This window comes from Camelus bactrianus, chromosome 10, assembly GCF_048773025.1.
Source record: "Camelus bactrianus isolate YW-2024 breed Bactrian camel chromosome 10, ASM4877302v1, whole genome shotgun sequence".
Lineage (NCBI taxonomy): Eukaryota > Metazoa > Chordata > Mammalia > Artiodactyla > Camelidae > Camelus > Camelus bactrianus.
The window spans coordinates 39,949,304-39,968,761 of record NC_133548.1 but is presented as its reverse complement, the minus strand read 5'-3'; the positions used below and the strand labels follow the sequence as shown (position 1 = coordinate 39,968,761).

The 19,458-nt window shown below is 45.2% G+C and overlaps 1 protein-coding gene and 1 long non-coding RNA gene across 4 annotated transcripts in view; one reads left to right on the top strand and one right to left on the bottom strand.

Annotated features, from left to right (window-relative positions):
- Positions 1–19,458, top strand: part of PARVA (parvin alpha) — a 146,644-nt gene that overhangs the window by 89,139 nt on the left and 38,047 nt on the right. For all 3 annotated transcript variants that reach the window (XM_074372384.1, XM_045524083.2, XM_074372385.1), the window contains 3 exons: positions 5,138–5,227; positions 5,308–5,378; positions 7,869–7,971. In XM_074372384.1, the coding sequence (XP_074228485.1) occupies positions 5,138–5,227; positions 5,308–5,378; positions 7,869–7,971 (264 nt within the window). The remainder of the gene's footprint in view (positions 1–5,137; positions 5,228–5,307; positions 5,379–7,868; positions 7,972–19,458) is intronic.
- LOC123619614 (uncharacterized) overlaps positions 1,458–19,458 on the bottom strand; it is a 74,671-nt gene continuing 56,670 nt past the window's right edge. The window contains exon 5 of the long non-coding RNA XR_006728282.2: positions 1,458–3,603. This is a non-coding gene — a long non-coding RNA (uncharacterized LOC123619614). The remainder of the gene's footprint in view (positions 3,604–19,458) is intronic.

Genomic DNA, 19,458 nt, shown 5'->3' with positions numbered 1-19,458 from the left:
TTCTCGCCATACTTGTTTTCCACCTGGTGTTCTTTGAGTCCCTGTATATATATTTTGGAGTGAAAGGGATGCCTGTAGCTATTCTGTTTCCCATGGAAAAAAATGAAAAGGAAAATTACTGTTCATTGCAGACCTACTGCATTCATCCATCAACTTTATAAGCCTGGTGTCCCATGTTCCATTAACTTTATAAGCCCTGGTATAAGAGAGTTCAGGCTCCAAGCCCCAGAAAACGCCAACTCAATTGGCTTAAACAATAAAGGAACTGATTATATCACTTACACCAAGACACACAAAGCTAGGGTGGCTTTAGGGATGGTGGCTTGGCAGTATCAACAAGAACCCCCTTCTATCTCTCTTCTCCATCAACTTTAGCATACTAGCTTTTTCTTTGGGTTAACTTAGCTTATGGCTACAAAGTGGCTGCAGTAAATCCAGGCTTAACATCCCGATGCAATAATGGTTAGAAAGATACCTTCTCTTCCTTGGGCCTGTCTTTAAAATGTAGGAGAACTTTTCTAGAAGCTTCTAGAAATTTCCTGTCACAGTTCTTTGACCAGAATTGTGTTACAAGACAACGTTTGAGCCCATCACTGCTAAGGGGATTGAAATCATCATGTTAGTTTAAATCAATCAAAATCACACCTAGAGGCAGAGGAAGGAGGGGTGTATACTGGGACAAAATGAGGGTTCTTTCAGCAGAGAAAAATAAAATCAATATTGGGGAGGAAACCACCAGTGTCAGCTACACCCTTGCTTTACAGAGAATAGTTTTATACCAAATTTCAGGGAGGTTAAGTCACGAACGTAAGGTCCCACAGCTGATAAAAATAGAAGTAGGGTTCAAATCCAGCTCTTTCAAACTCCAAAGCCCATCAGTGTACTTTTCCTGCTGTGTAGCCAGCCCCCAAGTGAGACTGCATTTCCCAGAAGAGCCCAGCACCCTTTCCCGTGGTGAGCGCGTCAGGAGTCCCGGCTATCGCCCTGCTCTCCCGAGCCCGACCTTCAGCTGGGCATTTAATCTGTTCATTAAGTTATGACTAATGGCACTGCGAGACACCGAGGGCTGCACATGCAGACTTAGTTTTAGATTGTTAGAGGAGGTTGAAAGGAGAAACATCATACTCATATTCTAGGCCGAGAAAATTGAATTGCAGCCCTTTCTCTTTCAGAGCACAGGGATCGGCAAGGGGCTTCTGCCGGGTCCTGCTTTGGTTTAATAGAAGTGAAACCTCCAAAGCACGCGGGCTGTTTTGGGAACGTGGCCACTAATGCAGCCCCATGGGGCGGGGGCCAGGCCTGAACTGGGCAGTTTGCATATTCACTTTTACAAACAGTTGGCTCCGAGTCAGCAGTTAATGGGATGGGAATGATGTTCCTGTACCAAATCATTTCCTGAAAAAAGAAACATTTCCAATTGCAAACATATCTCAGCCTTTCTTCTCGGGTTTGTTTTGTCTCTGTGAGTGAATTAAAGAGGCAGGGCAGAGGGGAGTGTTTCTGACTGGAGATTTTTCATCTGAAAACATTTTGAACAAGATCTACCCGGAAGAAGAGATCCTGTTCGGCCACACCCTTAGGAGTCCTGGCACATATATTGCATTTCTAGTCACACGTGAGAGGTGTAAGTATCTCCATATTCACAGATTGGCTCTGGCTATACAACAGTCTTGGGACGGAGGTGGCTTTTTTCTCTTGACAAAATGTAAGCTGAACATGCTGCTCTAGAAATATGCACACATATGTAAACACACACTCAGGGTCAGGCCAAAATAGGATTTTTTTTCCCCTAAGGACAAGCTGAAATCCTTCTTTGCATCCTATACACCCCTTTGGTAAATTGTGCTTCAACTTATAACCTATTCAGTGGAAGGGTGGTGGTCTTAACAGTTTTTTCATTTATTCAACAAATGATTCTTGAGTCCTTACCGTAAGTAGTAATAGCGTATAATTACATATCTCTTACCAGGCACTCTTCTAAGTGCTTTACATATATTAAATCATTTAATCCTCTCAACCACCCTAGGAGGTAGGCAGTATTATTATCATCTCCATTTTGCAGATAAGGAAACTGAGGTATAAGAGGCTGGTGAACTTGCCCACAGTCACCTAGCCAGGAAGTGGTGGATCCTGGATTGGAACCTAGGCAGTCTGGCTCCTCTTTGGAGACCTAATAGTGGACAAAAGAGAAAGAGTGCCAGTCTTCCCACGGCTTGCATTCTGTTGAGGGCGAATAGTTAACACATAGAGAAATAATCATTATTTCGGATGGTAACGAGCGCTGTGAAGAAAACACGACATGAGAGGGAGGCAGAGGGCTAATCAGGGGGTCTTGCAGGCGGTCTTAGTAGGGAGTTGGGGTTTATTTGGAGGATGATGGTAAGCCGTGGGAAGGCTTAAAGTAGGAGAATGTGGGATCCTATTTACATCCTTATAAACCATCTGATTATGCGATGGAAAGTAGGTAGGGCTGGGGGCATGCGTCAGAAAGCAGTAGACCAGTTGGAAGGTGGTTCTGGTAGTTTAGCTGAAAGATAATAGTGGCCTGACCCAGGATGGTGGTGGTGGTGGAGATGATAAGAAGTGGTTGGAAGAGGGTCCTGGTGTGGCAGTGAAGCCCACAAAACTTGCCAATTTGTTGGCTACAGATGGTGAGGAAGAAGAAGTGAAAGGTGATTTCCTCAGATTTTGGCTTGAACCGCTATGTAAATGGTAGGGCCCTTTAAGAGAAGACTAGGGGATGGACAAGTCTTGGTTTAGTGTTGTTATGGCGGGGACAAGGGCGCTGAGACTCACGGGTTCTGTTTTGAATGTGTAAATTGGAGATCTCCATTAATAGACATGAGGGGACACATCAAGTAAGCCTGGAGCTCAGGGTCAGGCCTCGGCTGGAGATTTTAAACGTGGGCATCATCAGCATTTGGATACACAGGATCACCTAGGACAGGGCCGTGCAACTGACTTTGCTGTGACAGTGGAAATCTGCATCGGCACTGTCCGGTGTGGTACCACTTGCCTACCTGGGCCTCTGAGCACTTGAAATGTGAAAGATGCAACTAAGAAACTGAATTTTTTAGATATATTTTTATTGAAGTATAGTCAGTTTACAATGTTGTGTCAATTTCTGGTGTATAGCATAATACTCAGTTATATAGGAACATACGTATATTCGTTTCCATATTTTTTTCATAATAGGTTACTACAAGATATCGAATATAGTTCCCTGTGCTATACAGTGTAAACTTGTTTATCTATATATTAGTTGGTATCTGCAAATCTCCAACTCCCAGTTTATCCTTTCCCACCCCCTTCCCCCATTGGTAACCATAAGTTTGTGTTCTATGTGTGTGAGTCTGAGAAATTGAATTTTCAATTCATTTGAGTTTTAATAGCCGCATGTGGTTAATGGCTACTGTATTGGACAGCGCAGACCTGGCTAGGGGGATGCAAATCCAGAAGGTCCTGGGTAGGAGCTAGTCTCTTCACTGGCCAGCAAGCCCAGCCTCACATCCACACTGTGACGTGACTTGACTTCTACTGCCCATAGCTCACCTAGTGGTGCTTGTTAAGTCATGGAAATCTTGCTTCTTTGTGAGAAACAGCCTGGAAAAGAAAGCAAACTGCTAGTGCTAGGAGGAACACTAGAAGAAATTATAGAAGTCTAAGGAAGCAATTGTTCTTTGGAAAGCAAACGCAATCCTATACTTATAGAATCATTTAAGCTTTGAAGGGTCACTTATAGTTTTCAGTTATGTTTTTATGGGTGGGGGGATTATATAGAGTAGTGGGTGTCTGTGGCTTTGGAGAGTCGAGATGGTGACTGGCCGATATCCCATGTGAATGTCAAGGGCCCACAACAGCAGGACTAAATACCAGCTTCATAATGCGAGTTGTGTCTCTTTAGGGTCGAGTGGGTTTCACTCTCTTTGTTAGGCAATCTCGCTCCCTGTCCAACTGCAACCACCAGTGAGTTTGCTAATATGAAAGAACTCTTTGTAAGCAGCTGTCTTGTGCTTAAGGCTTCTTGCAAGTGTATGCTGGCAATCGGTGAAGCCAGAGTCAATAAAAAATAAAACAGAAAGATGGGACATTGCTTTTATTAAGGTTGATTACGGCTGCTTATCAGTGCTTTAAGAACCTTTGGGTGACCAACACCTTCAGAGAAAATGGTCCTTCGGAGCTTCATTGGTGAAAAGTCATCAGCCAAACTAGAACTGAGTAGAGGTGAAGGGATCTGAGTCACCGCTTTTAAGGGAGGTGATAATCCAAGGTCAGTGTTCAGCGAGAGTCCATCATACCACTGGTTTTGTGGTGGGAATTTTTATTTTTCACTAAGGCTTCATGTGGGGGATGCATGTGTGGAGGGAGCAGACTGGACATCTATAGTGGTCCTTGACCTCTTGTGATTTTTCGTGAGGACAGTAGAGTTGTAGATTTCTAGGATTTGGAAACTGTAAAAGAACTTGCTGGTCAACCATTGTAGCGCATCATGTTCAGCTGAGGAAACGGGCCTGGAGAGGTGGGGTGCCCGGCCCCAGGGCCCACGACTCCTATTGCTGAAGGGACAGGTTCAGAGCCCAGGCTGGATGGGGGCATTCTTGAGCAGCAGCCCGAGGAGGGAGGGAGGATAATCAGAAAATTACTGAGGGAAGCCAAACCAGGAGAGAAGTCAGCGGAGGGTTGACCCGAGGATGGAAACAATCTACAACACAAATGTAGCCTCCACTGGGGGACCTGGTTCATCCGGTCCATGAAGAGTTGTCGGGCGCCCACTGTGCCCCAGACAGCAAGCCCTTGAAAGAGGGACAGGCCAGAGGTGAAGGCAGAGCCTTAAGAAAAACATCAGTGCCCGTCTCACTTCCGTCTATTCCGACATCGTTTCTGAGAGGAGGCAGATTTCCATGCCCAGTTTCTCAGGAAAGCGAGTGTGGTGACAGAAAAAGTGAGATGAAGGGGACAATTTGGTCCTTGTAGCAAGGAGAGGCAGGAATTGGTTGCAGGCTGAGTAACAGCTGCAGGCTAACGTGGCTTTATTTCTCTATTTCTCAATACATACCAGTATGGAGCACGACTGTGACGGAGCCCCACCCCTAGTCCTCAGTGGGCTGCAGTGTGACCCTGTGCTTTCTTCCCGCAGTGTCCGAGCTTCAGGAGGAGGGCATGAACGCCATCAACCTGCCCCTCAGCCCCATCCCCTTCGAGCTGGACCCTGAGGACACGATGCTGGGTAACGGGGTCTCTTGTTCTCTGGGTTAGCCTAATGCCTTCATGTGGGACCACCCTGCTGACTGCCTTTTCTTTTTAAAGAGGAGAATGAAGTGAGAACGATGGTGGATCCCAACTCACGCAGTGACCCCAAACTTCAAGAACTGATGAAGGTAAGAGGAAATCAGAAAGGGGCTTCAAGGTGCCTCCCAGACTCAACAGGTGTCTGTAGACCACCCGCCATGTGCAGGCACCACGGGAGCCCCTGCAGAGAGAATAGAAAGTCCCAGCCGTCCCTGTCCACAGGCAGCTTGTGGTCCAGGAGGTGGACATGGAAAACTTAACAGAAGTGGGCACGACTAAAGCCCAGGGAATGGTGTTGGTCATGAGTGCCAGAGAAGTTAGCGCAAGTAAGCGCACATTTGCTAGGGTCTTATAGTTCACACAGTCCTTTCACTGCTTTTCTCAAGGACCCTCCAAAGCATCCTGTGAAGGAGGATTTAGTATTATCCCCATTTTACAGATGAGGAAACCGAGTGTCAGAATAGCCAGGTGGTTTGTGTATGGTCACAGCAGAGTGGAGGAGGTGGGGTTCAAACAGAAATGAGAGGAAGTGAAATATTGTGCATAATGTTCTTTGCACAGTGGCTGACAAGTGGTCACCCCTCAAACAATGTTCATTTCATCCCCCTTCTGATTCACTGTCCTGTGTTCTTCTTCAGTTTGTCCAAGCTGCACTTAAAAAACAGGACAAAAAGCACTGGATGCCAGAGTGATTCATTCAAAATGCTAAACTGAATATATCATTTTTCTGCTCAAAACCTATGTGTCATTTCCTATGAACTGCAGGTTGAGGCCTACGCTCCTGGGGGTGGTTTGGGACTCTCCATGCTCTAGCTGCCTCTCCAACCCCAGATCGTCCCTGCCTGGCCACACAGGACACCGGACCTGCTGGTGGTGGCCCCCTGAACACACCCACACTCTGCGCTCACTTCCAGCATGCCCCACCACCAGGCCTTTGTTCGTGCGGTCCCTCTGCCCAGATGCTCTACCCACTCTTCACCTGCAGCCACAGCCAGGCCATGTCCTCCAGGAAGCCTTCTCTAAGCCCCAGGGCTGTAGCTCTCCCCTCTGTGTGCTGCTGTGGTTCTTGGATTTAATTCTGTCCTTGCAGTCACCACATGACGTTACGCCTACTTGTATACATCTCTGTCTCCGCCACTACATGGCGAGCCTCTGGGGATTAAAAATTGTCTCTTTTTTTCATCACTGCTCCCCCAAGGTCCAGCAGAGAGTGTGGCATATAACGTGTATTAATAAATGCTAGGTGGGTGGATGATGGATGGATGAAGGAGAAAGAGGGAGGGAGGGGAGAGGAGAGAAGGAACGGGAAGGGGAAGGAGAGGGGAGCAGAGGGGAGGGAGGAAGCTTCTGCCTTAGGACAGTAGAGCGATGTGCTGCCAAGGCCCCCGACTCCACCCAGCTCCTGCCTGTGCTGTCAAGGCCGTCTACTTACGCCAAGTCACAGAAGTCAAACACAAAATCCATTCAAATAAAATGGCTGAAAAGGCAGAACTGCAGTGGTTGCCTGCGGCCCGTGCTAAGGGGAGGGGCTGAGCGCAGAGAGCCCGAGGAACCTCCTTAGGATGAGGGAACGCTCCTGTATCTTGACTATAGTATCCTCATAAATGGAAAAGAGGTAAAAACTGAAAAAGGCAGTGACCCTGTGCAAGCTTCAGTTTCCTTGCCTGAAAAATGAAACTGGTGCTACTTGCCTCTCTGGGGGTTGTGTGGATTCACCGAGTGGGACGTCACCTGACACGCTGCTGCTGGACGCCTGATGCACGGAGGGCTCTCAGGGAGCGATACGGGCGGGAGAGGAGACTCTGGCCCCACTGACACGGAGCCTGGCGCAGGGAGGAGGACGCATGCTTTGCAGAACAGTGCACGAGAGTCCGATTCCTGTCTCTGCCCACAGTGAGCTCTGTGACCGTGGGCAGATATGGTTCCTTCTGTGTTTGATTTCTCCTCCTCAACATATTGGTGGCAGTAACCACCTGGCCAGACATCATAATGGGAGAGTGCGTAACTGATGAATAAAATGTGCGTTTATTGCACGCTTGGTCCTTGCCACATGTAATTCTTTTCTGACACTTAATGTGAGAGGTATTTTCATCAATTTTAGAGATAAGGAATCAGAGTCTCAGAGCTTGCCTTAGATTCATGGGTCACAGAGGCACAAACACACACACGTCCATAGAACCCAGAGATGGATGAATAAGTTAGTAGGTAAAGCAGTGGTTTCAACCCCAGTTTGCATTAACTCCAAAGACCATACTCTTGCCCAGTACAAAGCCACACAGCCAAACACTGTGTGAATTTGCTTACCACTGGGGTAGGGAATGGTAGGGGCCAGAAGATATTAGCAGGGACACTGGTGCCACCAGCACTAGAAGGGCTGTCACCTGAAAGTTAACAGCCACTGGGGCTCACACTCACGGCTGCTTGTCCACGTATGGGGTCACGTGGACAGTTCTGCTCTTTTCAGAATCTGAGGTTCATTTACGTTGTCATTGTCCAGACTGAGAAAGCTGGTCTATAAGAAAGTACCCCGTGACTCTTATTCTCTCTCTCTCTCTCTCTCTCTCTCTCTCTCTCTGTAGGTATTAATTGACTGGATTAACGATGTTTTGGTCGGAGAAAGAATCATTGTGAAAGACCTGGCTGAAGACTTATACGATGGCCAAGTCCTGCAGAAGCTTTTTGGTAAGAGGCGAGTTGAATGGCACAGTGGATGTCTTCGGTCTCCTAGTTTGGAACTGTTTTCCGTTCACAGCAGTTCACCTGGGATGGGATAGAATGCGTAGCATGTCAGGCAACAGACGAGTAGGGCCGTCAGATGTCCTCTTGGAGTCTCATAAATGAATTGCCTAGGGAGTCTCCACGGCCAGGTGGGGCTGCTCCGCCTCACCCTCTCCGGAAACCTGTGCACCTGTGGCCTCTGTAGGGATATTTATGTGTGTGGAGGTGCATGTATGCATCCGTATACCTCTGTCACCTGTGGACATGTGTACGTGTGTGTGCATGTGTGTGTACCTCTGTGATCTATGGCCCTGTGTGTATATCTCTAGGTTGGTGCAAGTGTATGTGCCTCTGTGACTGACGTTTGGCTCCTGTGTGTGTCTCTAGGTGTCTTGGCTCTGGAAAGGTGTGTGTCCCTGTGTCAGTTCACATCCGTTCGTGTGAACATGTCAGGCTGTGGGGGAGGGCAAGGAGACTTCAGGGGTGATCTTAGCAGAGTGGATCTGGACTTCTCCTCTCTGTTCCCCATTTTCTCTCATCCTAACCTCTGCCCCACATTCTAGACTCTCCTTCTTAGCTGCCCACTAGGCCCCTCACGTTGAGCTCATCCACTTTCCTGAAGTCGTTTCTTCCCCTCTGAGTGATTAGAACCCCTCTCCCTCTTCCTTACCCCCAGGGATGTGGGGTCTCCAAGGTCTGTTTCCTCTTGCTCAGAATTCTGTCCTGCATCCATCCTACTGCCACGTTCACTTGTCTGAACTGTCAGAACAATTTCCAGACTCACCTCTGCCTCCCATCTCATCTCCCCCAACCCATTCCCCACACAGCTAGTGGAGGAATGTTCTAAATCGCAAATCTAATCCCCCCAGGACTCTCTCCCCTACCTGTGGACAAAGTTCCAGCGCGTTAGCACCGCATTCAAGACCTTTCATCCTCTGACACCCAGCTGTCTGGCCAGCCTCACCTCCGGCCACGCAGACAGGTGGCTCATGTTATGTGGAAGGTTTAGAATAGTGCCTGACGCACAGTGCTTGCCAGTCAGTGTCCTTCGTCATTCATTTCCATTGTTGGTGATTTATTGTTTACGAATGCTGTCGCCACATGACTACACACACCTCTCTACTTTCACCCTTGCTATTCCTTCTGCCTCTGAGGCCCTTCTTCCTCCTTCATCCACCAGGGCAAACCATTACCGCCCATCCTTCCATCTTCTAGAGTCAACTGAATGTGCCTCCCTCTCACAGCCCTCACAACACAGTCACATCTGGGAGAGACAGTCCCGCGTTCTTCTTTGTTTCCTTGCATATACATACACACACTCATATACAGAACATATGTGCCTTTATTATAGAGATGCATATATATAATATGCTGTTGTCATATAGACACACATATAATATGCATGCCTTTATTATTATAAGACATTTTATGTTGTTTGCTGCTGTTTATATAAGCGTGTGTGAGCTTCTCAAGGGCAGGAACCATGCTGTATTTATTTATCCAGTCTTCTCCAGTATTAACACGTGTTGCTGAGCATGTAGTCAATGTATATTGAATGAATGAATGAATAATATAAAATCTAGTCATTTCTAGGAAGCTAAGCTGATTTGGTACTCAAGCATCAATATTAATGAGTGTTAATATTTAAAGGCTTGTAAATGCAACTGAACATGGAGCGGAAATGAGACAGGCGGAGATGGAAGAGCCATGAGCCCCACTGAGCATCTTTCTTAGTGACTGTAGCTTTTAACTCCACCAGCAAATTTCTAAGCAGGCTCTGAGACTGTCTCAAATTGTTCCACGCTGGGCTTTCAAAGCAAGGGTGGAACATGGCTGTGGAGCAATGGAACGTGGTTGTGAAGCAATCTTGCCTCCGGGAATGGTTACAAAACCTTCCAGCATCACATCCGTGCGGCCCCGAGTCAGGCACCCAGTGCAAAGTCAGATTAGATCATTTCAGATCTCAACTTCATGTTGAAGAGGTGATTCACAACAGAGGTGCTGCTGCTTCTGTCAACTCAAGTTTGGGTCCTTTGTGGGTCTAGGGCTAGACAGACACATTCAAAAGCCCCAGGCAGGGTGCCCAGTGGAGAGAGCGGGTTTGCAGTTAAAAACACGCATCGGGTGCCCCCAGGAGAAGGAGTCGGTCTGGAGCTAGAGTTTTGGGTGACCCCCCCCCCGACCTCGAGTTCCCCTCCAGCTATTTTTCTTTCTTCTTTCCAACCAAGTTTCTCAAAAGAATGTTTGGCACTCCCTCTATCTGCTTCCCCACCACTAATCATTCCCTGGCGAGGTACGGGCTGGGTGCCACCATCTCTCCATCAACTTTTCCTCCCCAGGTCACCAGTGTCAGCTCAGACCTCCTCCGGTGCTGTGGCATTTGACACTACTAAACATCCCTTCCCCCTCCCCGGCCTGGAGGTTTCTCGCTTCCCTGGTTCTCTTGCACCTCTGACGCCCACTTCTCAGTCCTCCTCACACATTCTTTCCGTAACGGCTGGGGTTCTTCCGTCTTCCACCCCTGGCCCTCCTCTTTCTTCCATACCCTCTTCCTGGGGGGTTTCATCTCCTCCTACGATTTCAGCCGTCATCTATATGATCATCACCCTCAGATCTACATCTCTGCAACGGCTTTCTCTTTGAAATTGTAAGTAAAGTTATCTTTTAACTGCCCTCCAAACATGCCCACCTGGATGTCACATAGTCACCTTGTATCCACCCTGCCCCAGACTGAGCTAATAGTCCTCTTCAACACCAAACCCATTCCGTTTTCCACCTTGATAAGTCGTGTTACCACCACAGATTAGAAACCTGGGCGTCATCCTGGTTTGCTCCCTCTTCTTCCCGCACTGTTAGTCACAATTCTTGCAACCTTATTCCCACAAATGCGTGTCTGTCTGTGTCAAACCCATCCCATTAGTACACGTGCAGCACTGAGAAAAGTGACTGGCTTGCTGGGTGCTGGGCAAGGGGGGCTTCACCACTCTCTTCCAGCCCCTCTGCTGCCCCCGGAGCTCAGAGCCTCGTTGCTTCCCTTGGCTTCCCTGGCTGTGACGTCCTTTGCTGCAGGTTACGCTGTCTCCTGCCTTGAGAACACTCAACGGAGTTCTTCCCGATCTTCTTTATATTTCATGATTTGTCTTAACACTTAAACAAACTCATGGCCCATTCGTCACTGTTTCTTTAAAGCTTTTTTATTTTGAACTGGCTTTAGACGTCTAGTGGACTTGCAGAGACAGCCCAGGGAGTTCCTGTTTCCCTTCACTCAGCTTCCTCTCGTGGTAACATCTTACCAACCATGGGACAGGCATTGAAACCAAGAAATTATCTTCAGGACACAATGCTTAGCTAAATCACAGAATTTTTTTGGATTTCACCAGTTTTTACTTTCATGTCCTCTTTTGGTTCTAGGAGGTAATCCAGGATCCCCCATGACATTCAGTTGTCACATCTCCTGAGTCTCCTCCCATCTGGGACAGTCTTTCTTGTCTTTCATGACCTTGGGGTTTTGGAGAGGACTGGTTGGTTATTTTGCAGAATGGCCCCCAGTTTAGGTTTGTCTGATGTTTCCTCACGATTAGATTGCGGCTATGTGTTTCGGGGAAGGACACCACGGAAGTGGAGTGTCCTGCTCAGTGTGTCCTTTCAGGGAGGACATGATGATGTCAGCATGAATTGTCACTGCTGGTGGTCACCTTGACCGTTTGGTTAAGGTGGTGTCGGCCAGATTTCTTCACTGTAAAGTGACTGTTTTTCTCTTGTAATTAATATATTTGCAGGGAGATACTTTAAGACCGCGAACGCCTTGTTTCTCCTTGCACTCCTCCCACTAACTACAATCGGCGGAGCGTGTCTGCCGCAGTTGTCACTGTGGTGGCCTAGTGGAGGTTTTCTGTTTTTCTGTTTTCCTGTTCCCTCCGCATTCATGAGTTGGAAGTCTTCTGTAAGGAAAAGTTGTCCTTTGTTTCCCACCTGCTTATTAATTCAGTGTTAATTTATGTCAATACGAGTGCAAGGATACTCACTTCATACTTTGGGTTATAATCCGGTGCTGTCATCCTTCATGTCTTGTTCATACACCTCCAGCCTCGACCACTGGGCGCTCCTTCAGGTTGGCTCCCGGGCACTTCCTGAACATGCTGCCCCGTATTTTTTCTTAGCATTTCCTTACTTTCTAATATCATAAGATGCTCCAGGCTCATCTTCTGTTTCACTTTTACTTTGGCCCTGGAATCAACTACCTCTCCAAGGAGCCCCAGGCTCTTTTATTAGAGAATGATGTTTAGAAATTAGTATCTGGGCATTTTACTTTGTGTTTTTAACTTGCTACCTGTTGCACAAATAAACATCTATGTGCAGGGGTGGTACCAAGGTGAATCAGGTATGATCATTTCCACAAATTCAGCTTCAAATTGTGCTGGAGCTGATCATGGAGAGTAGGAAGGGGCTGAGTTTGGGACTAGGAAACTTAACTATGAAATACTGGCACTTGAAAAAAGAAAAAAGTGGCATAGGGACCTCCAGGAGTCCAGATGTGCCAGCGTGAGGACAGGATATGGATCTGGATTCCAGGAAGCCATTCTGGTGACACCGTGGAGCAGGGACTCAACCCACAGATGAACAAGATGCTGAGGCAGGGATCTCCCGGCAGAAGGTTGCGTGTGTTATTGTTACGATGAAATTCTGAAGAGGTGACAGGTGAACTGTCTGGCTGGGTCTTCTCTAATAATGGGCTCTGAGAGGGGACGTCATGCCTGGTGTGGCCAGATGCTACTTGCTCAGCCTCAAAGTCTGGTCTGCTTGCCCTGCTCAGGGTCCCTAGGCATGTCTGGGGGGTTATTCTGGCACAGCCTCCCCCAGGTCCTTCTCTCCGAGCTGCCTAACCCAGCTGCCCACTGCTGCCTCCATGCTCTGTGTCTTCCCTCTTGCCTGGCAACAGATCTGAGTTGAGGTTTTCCTGGAAGTAGGTACTGAAACAAGGACTTGGGTGGAGGAACTTTACATGAGAGGTGATCTTAGAAAGTACAAAACATCAAGTAAGGAGTGTAGGAGAGAAATGCTGTCCAGTGTGTATTAATAAGGGTGACAGCTCTGTTTGCGACCAGGGCTCAGTGCTGCAGGGGTCCGTCTGAGAAACCAGGTGACACCACACCTCAGAATCACCCTCCCCGGGACGGGGAGTCAGGGGCATTTATCCTATGGCTCTCATCACCCTGTGGTTGAGGATTGTGTAGGAATTAAGAACCTCTGGATTGTACTCCTGGTGGAGAAGGAGAAAGCTTCAGGGCCAGAGATGGGCCCCACCGGTGTGCTGAGAGCCGCCTGCAGCTGCAGGTGAACGCAGGTGGGCCAAGGGGCTCCGGGAAGGAGCGTCAGCATCATACTGTAAGGGCTCCTCCTCCCAATACAGGCCGTTTCTCTGTACCACTGGCGTCACTGCCTGGGAAAAGTCAGATACTAGCCACTCTGGCCTTCCTCTTTATGACACCAATTCCCCATCCTTTCACAGCCATTTCCACACCTCAGAACAAAAGCTTCCCACCCCTCAGAATGAAGAAGTTCCCCCTTACTCCATGCCAAAAGTTCATCTCATTTCTGATCCCAGGATCGGCCTCTCCTCAGGGTGATCGGTGGAGGCAGCATCCTCAGTCCCCCTGGGTATACTCATACCCAGGGCACAAATAATACAGTCTCTGAGTGGTCCAAAGTTGGGACACATTTCCCAGTGTCTCAGTATGCAGGTGCGTCCGTGGTCCCCTTGCTACATTCACATCCCCAACACCCAGGCGATAGACGTGACTGAGTGAGAAAGGCAGGAGGCGACGGGGTCTAGGGAAATGCTTACACCAGATCATCTTTTCATTTGACCATGGGCTGCTGCCTGTTTCCTATTGAGGTTTCCTGACTTGGGACAGCTCTGCACATTTCCTTATGGTATGTTTGATTCCCCTGATCCTTATCTTTGCACATGTGCATGTAACTAGGAACAGAAAAGGACTGTTTTGAGGGATGAAAAGTCATAAGGCTTTTCCTTCTGGTTTTTCAATAGCTTATGACTCAAACAGGGTATCTTCTCCAGGCATGAGACCAAGAAGGGTACCTGGGGCATTAAAGGTTCGACAGGAGGATGTTTTGTTTTGTGTTGGGTTATGTGTGTGTGTGTGTGGTTTTTTCCTGGTAGATGCTAAAGAGTACATCTTATACTGACCTTAATCTAGTCAATCAATATTCATCAAGCAACAACTATTTGATTTGCCAAATACTACAGCTGAGTTTAGGGATGTAGAAGTCAGTACGTCACAGTGCCACCTTCAGGTAACTCACAGCCTGGTATCATGAAGGGGTTGTCGAGTTAAGAGTTTTGGGCTGTGGGCTGTCAAGTTAGAGTTTTGGAAAGGCATCATGAAAGAGGAGGCGTTTTGATTCAGGCCTTCTGGAAGGAGCAGAATTTCAACCAGATGAAGGAGAACAACACTCTAGTCAAAAACGTTGCCAGCAAAGCCCTGTTGATTTTGGTGTGAGTGGAGGAAGAGGGTCGTAGAGACAGGAGAACATGGGTAGGTGATGGTCAGGATTGGTTGAATGGAGTCTGTAGCTAAGAAAGAAGCTGGGACCTAGCACCGGTCTCCAATAATAGAAACCAGGGCTTCTGGAGTATCAGGTAGTAGCAGACTCTAGGACTGGAGCAGGGCATACAGAAGATGAGCCTGGAGTGTCTTGTGGTGCCAAAAAGAGGTGCCAAGGGAAAAAAAATAGACCTGTGGGGCAGCATGTTGAACGTGCTCAGGACCATCTGAAAGAGCTCCCAGTGGCTAAAGGTGGGACAACTTGAGGAAAAAAGTAATACTGGATTATAACCCAAAGTCTAAAATAAATATCCTTAAATCCACATTAATATCAATAAAAATAGCTGATTAAATGAGGGAAAAGGGACAATTCTTCCTCACAGAATAGTTCCAAATAAGTTACGAATTTACAACTCCTTCAAGGATGTAGAGGTTAACTCCCCACCCCTTGAGTAGACTAGATTTAGTGACTGGCTTCCAATAATTAGGGTATGGAGCTGGGGGGGGGGGGCATGCAAATAGCCTTACAGTGGAGGAACCTGGTATAGACACTAATTTGTCCAAATCAAAGTTAGCATCACCAATGATAAGTCATGTTGATAGCATGTGACTTTGATAGGATGTGATGAAAAGGGCACTTCACTTCTGTGATCTTCCTCCCCAGAGTCCCCAGTCTAACCGTTAAAAAAAAAATAGGAAAAACCCAGGACTCCTCGAAACTGTCAAGGTCATGAAAAACCAGGAATCTCTAAAAAATGATCATAGAACGGAGGGGGATAGTGATGAGTAGGTGTGAGTAGAAAAAGGACATTAGGGAAAAATTAGTGAAACCCAAATAAAATATGGAGTTTAGTGACTAGTCATGTGCCACTGTCAGTTCATTAGTTTTGACAAATGCACCATAGTAATTAATGTAAGATGTTAACAAGAGGTGAACCTGGATTTAGAGTATGTAGGAACCATCTGAACTGCCATTTCAGCTTTCCTATAAGTCTGAAAAACATTCTAAAATGAAAAATTTGTTTAAAGAAAGATGATGAGTTTGCATTATAAAGGATTAAGAATTTTAGACTTCATTCGGTGGGCAAGGGTAACTGCTGATGGCTTGTGAGCAAATTGACATGATCAGAAATGGAGCTTTAAGATGACGACCTAGGAGCACGGGAGGGTTGCTTAGAAGAAGTAGAGGAAACTCCAGCAAAGCATCTCTTTGTGAAATAATGATTCCGTCGAACTAGAGGAGCAGCAGTATAGTCGGGGAAAAGCTTTATGAGAACTAGTGATGTAGGGAATGAGCAGCTAAAGTACACGAGGCTAACTCTCAGGTGGATATTAGATGGGGATGACTCCATGAATTCCAGGAGGAGCAGCAGCTTGAAGAGTTTGAGAGTAGCTGCCCCACACCCAAAGTAGTACCAGGCTGAAGTAGCAGCTATGCTAAAATTGAAAGAGAAATGAAGGGAAAGATAGGAGATCTGAGTACCAATCTTGGTTCCGCCACTAAAATATTTCTTGGCAGTTCAGGTCACTCTTCTGTAAAACCAGGACAATGGCTTGTACAACCTTACAGCTGAGCTGTCCGATACAGTGCCCACTAACCACATGTAGCTATTAAAAGTAACCGAAATTAAAAATTCATTTACTTGGTCACACCAGCCACACTTCAGGTGCTCCCTAGCCAAACGTGTCTGGTGGCTGCCATACTGGTTTCTGTGGAAATGAGCATTTCCATCATAGCAGAAAGTTCTTTTGGACTTTAAAGCGCTGCTCTAAAGCCTTGCTGCTGGAATAGTCATTGATTCTCGGCTAGTTGAAGATAATGTATAATGCTATTCTTATTCTGGATGAGGGGTTTTCTGGTCTCTGAAAGACTCAGAAGTTGGATAAAAGTCTTTTTATTGTTCTTTTATTTATAAGTAGTAGAGATGCTCTCTCAAATGTCTTACTAAGTAAAAAAAAGTTGGGTGCAGAATTGTGTGTATATGTGTGTCCTGTGTGTGCATTAAGAGACACATCTAATGCTTGAGCATGTAGAGAATGTCTCTGGTAAGTCACAGTAAACTCTATAGAATGGAACTAGGGAACTTGGGACTACAATGGGAAGCAGGGACTTAATTTTCACAGCTTGAATTTTTTTTTCATGTTTATACATTATCAATTTTATGAAAAGTGGTAGAGTATTCATATAAGTTTTAGTAACGAAACTGAATCTATCAGTAGATGTCAAATAATACTTCGTACATTTCAACAGCTATCCCAAGTGAAATAGGAAGAAAAGGAAACTACCTAAATATGATAAAGACCATTTATACAAAATCTAACAGTGAACACATTAAATAGTGAAATATCAAAGACATGGTATGAGGAACAAGTCAAAGATGATGGCTATCACCACCATTTTAAGTGGGATATTACTGATTAATGTAATAAGATAAGAAAATAGATTTTGAGTTTCAACATTATGGATAACTATATGTTCAGACAAATCCTCTTGGTGCTGCATACTTCAAAAACTGGATAAGCCTTTAAAAAAAACATATTTTTGTATTGCATGGCTAAACTGGAAGGGAAGAAAATCTTTCTGATGCTGAAAACAACAAGGAAATGTAAATTCAGTAAGATGTGTTAATTTCTAATGACCTGTATAGCCAGAGGTTTAAGGGGCCACACTTACAGGGTTAAGACACAAAGTCTTGGTGGAGTCTGAAAAGAAGAAGAATTGGATCAGAGACCCCTGAGTAAATCCAGAGTCTCTGAAGGGTAACACTGTCAGTGGGTAAACTAGAAAATCTTGTCCCACAGAGAGAGACAGTAAGGACAAGTGTCTGTCTCAGCCTTAGGTATGAGTGGAGCAGAACAAAGAAAAGGTCTGTCCCTGACAGTTCCTTATCATCTAATGTCTGTACTCACACAGATTTTTAGGGTTAGGATTCACACTGCTTATTTGGCTTTAAAAGCCCCAAGCTGAAAATGTAGTTTAAAGTGGTTCCAAGTTACCTGTGCTCCCCAAGGTAGAAGCAAACATATGTCCTTTTAGAGGAATGAACTTTAAACCCAGGCCACAAAAAATTCCCAGAGATAAAATTCCAAGGCAAATGAGTTCAGAATTAGAAATTACCCAATACATGAAAGGAAGCCACCATGAACAAGCATCAGCCAAAACAATAAACTGTAGATTCATCCCACAGATGCTATGGATGTTAGCAACTGATCACTTACGGCGTGTAAAATATATTTAATATGTCAAAGTAAAAGTTTTAAAAGACTATTGAAAGGATGATAAAAGAATAAATAACTATCAAAGTTGGAACGATGTGAAAGGGAACCAAATAGAACTTGTAGAAATGAGAAAAATGGAATAATGAAATGGGAAACCTCAGTGGATTAGACACAGCTGAAGAAGGAATTGATGAACTGCAAGGTGGCGTTGAAAATTACCCAGGATGCAGTATTAGGGAGACAGTGGAGTGGAAAACAAAAATTAGAAGACATAGAGGTTAAGAAAATCGAACATAAGACTAATTGGAATTCTAGCAGGAGAAAAGAAAGAGAATGGAGTATAGGCAATATTTAAAGACACAATGAGTCAGAACTTTCCAGAATTGATGAAAGATATGCATTCTCCGATTCAGGAATCTCATGGAATCCCAAACAGGATAAATATCCAGAAATCTATACCTACCCACTTATAATGAAACCTAAGAACACTGAAGATAAAAGATTAAAAGCAGAGAGAAAGAAAGAAATTACCTGTAAAAGAACAACAGACTGAAAGCTGTCTTTTGTCAGGAACAATAAAATCCTGAAGTTATTGAAATAAAATTTTCAAAAGTGGAAAAAAATGTTAACTTACATGTTTATACCCAGAAAAAAAACTCCTGTGTTTTTACGATGGGAGAAAAATTAAGGCATTTTATGCAAACATGAACTGAGAGGATTAACTACCAATATACTCTCACTAACAGAAATTTCTAAAGGATGCACTCCATGAAGAAGGAAAATGAACACAAAAGAAAGACCTGAAATGCAACAAAAAATAAAGATATCAGAATCCCAGACAACTATAGCACTTAAGTCAGGCAGAGTGGTTAGAGTCAGAGCGTGCTGAGGGCCTTGTATCATTTAGTATGTGGATAAAGAGACTAATTAACGTAAGACTCTATTAAGTTAAATACACGTGATAAATTTTCTAGGGAAACCACTAAAATAATAAAACAGAGTGTATAACCTCCCTACTAGTCATGAGGCGAAAATGAAATGAGAGAGAATAGAAGCCTTAGTCCCAGAGGCAGCAAGGATGGAAGAGGTGATGAAGAATCGGAAAAGCTGAGTAGTAGGAAGTTCAAAATAAGTCAGTAGAAGTGAATCCAAGTATATTCATCAACCCAATCAATGTAAATTTACTTTATTCATTTAAAAGACAAAGACTGTCAGACGTGCTAACAAAAAATCTTGCTGTATGTTATTTACTAGAGACAGTCTTAATATATGAGGACACAGAAAAGTTGAAAGAAAAAGTGGAAATAATCATATTTACTAGACTACTACTAATTAAAAGAAAGCTAAGGTAACTATTTTAATATCAGATGAAATAGACTTTCAGGCAAAAAGCATCACTCAGCAAGTCTCTACATATTAATGAGGCTAAAAATACTAGGAAAATAATGCACTTGTGTGCATCAAATATCTAAAAATAAAAAATGACAACCAGAATTTCAAGAAGAATTTGACAAATCTGCCATCACAGTAGATGAAGATATTTCTCTTAATAATACGTTAAAGAAAAAGTTCATGAGGATAAAGATCTGGACAATATTACTAACTAGCAACACCCGAAAGCTGGAATATTGTCATCCTTTTCTACTGTGCATGGAACACTTACAAA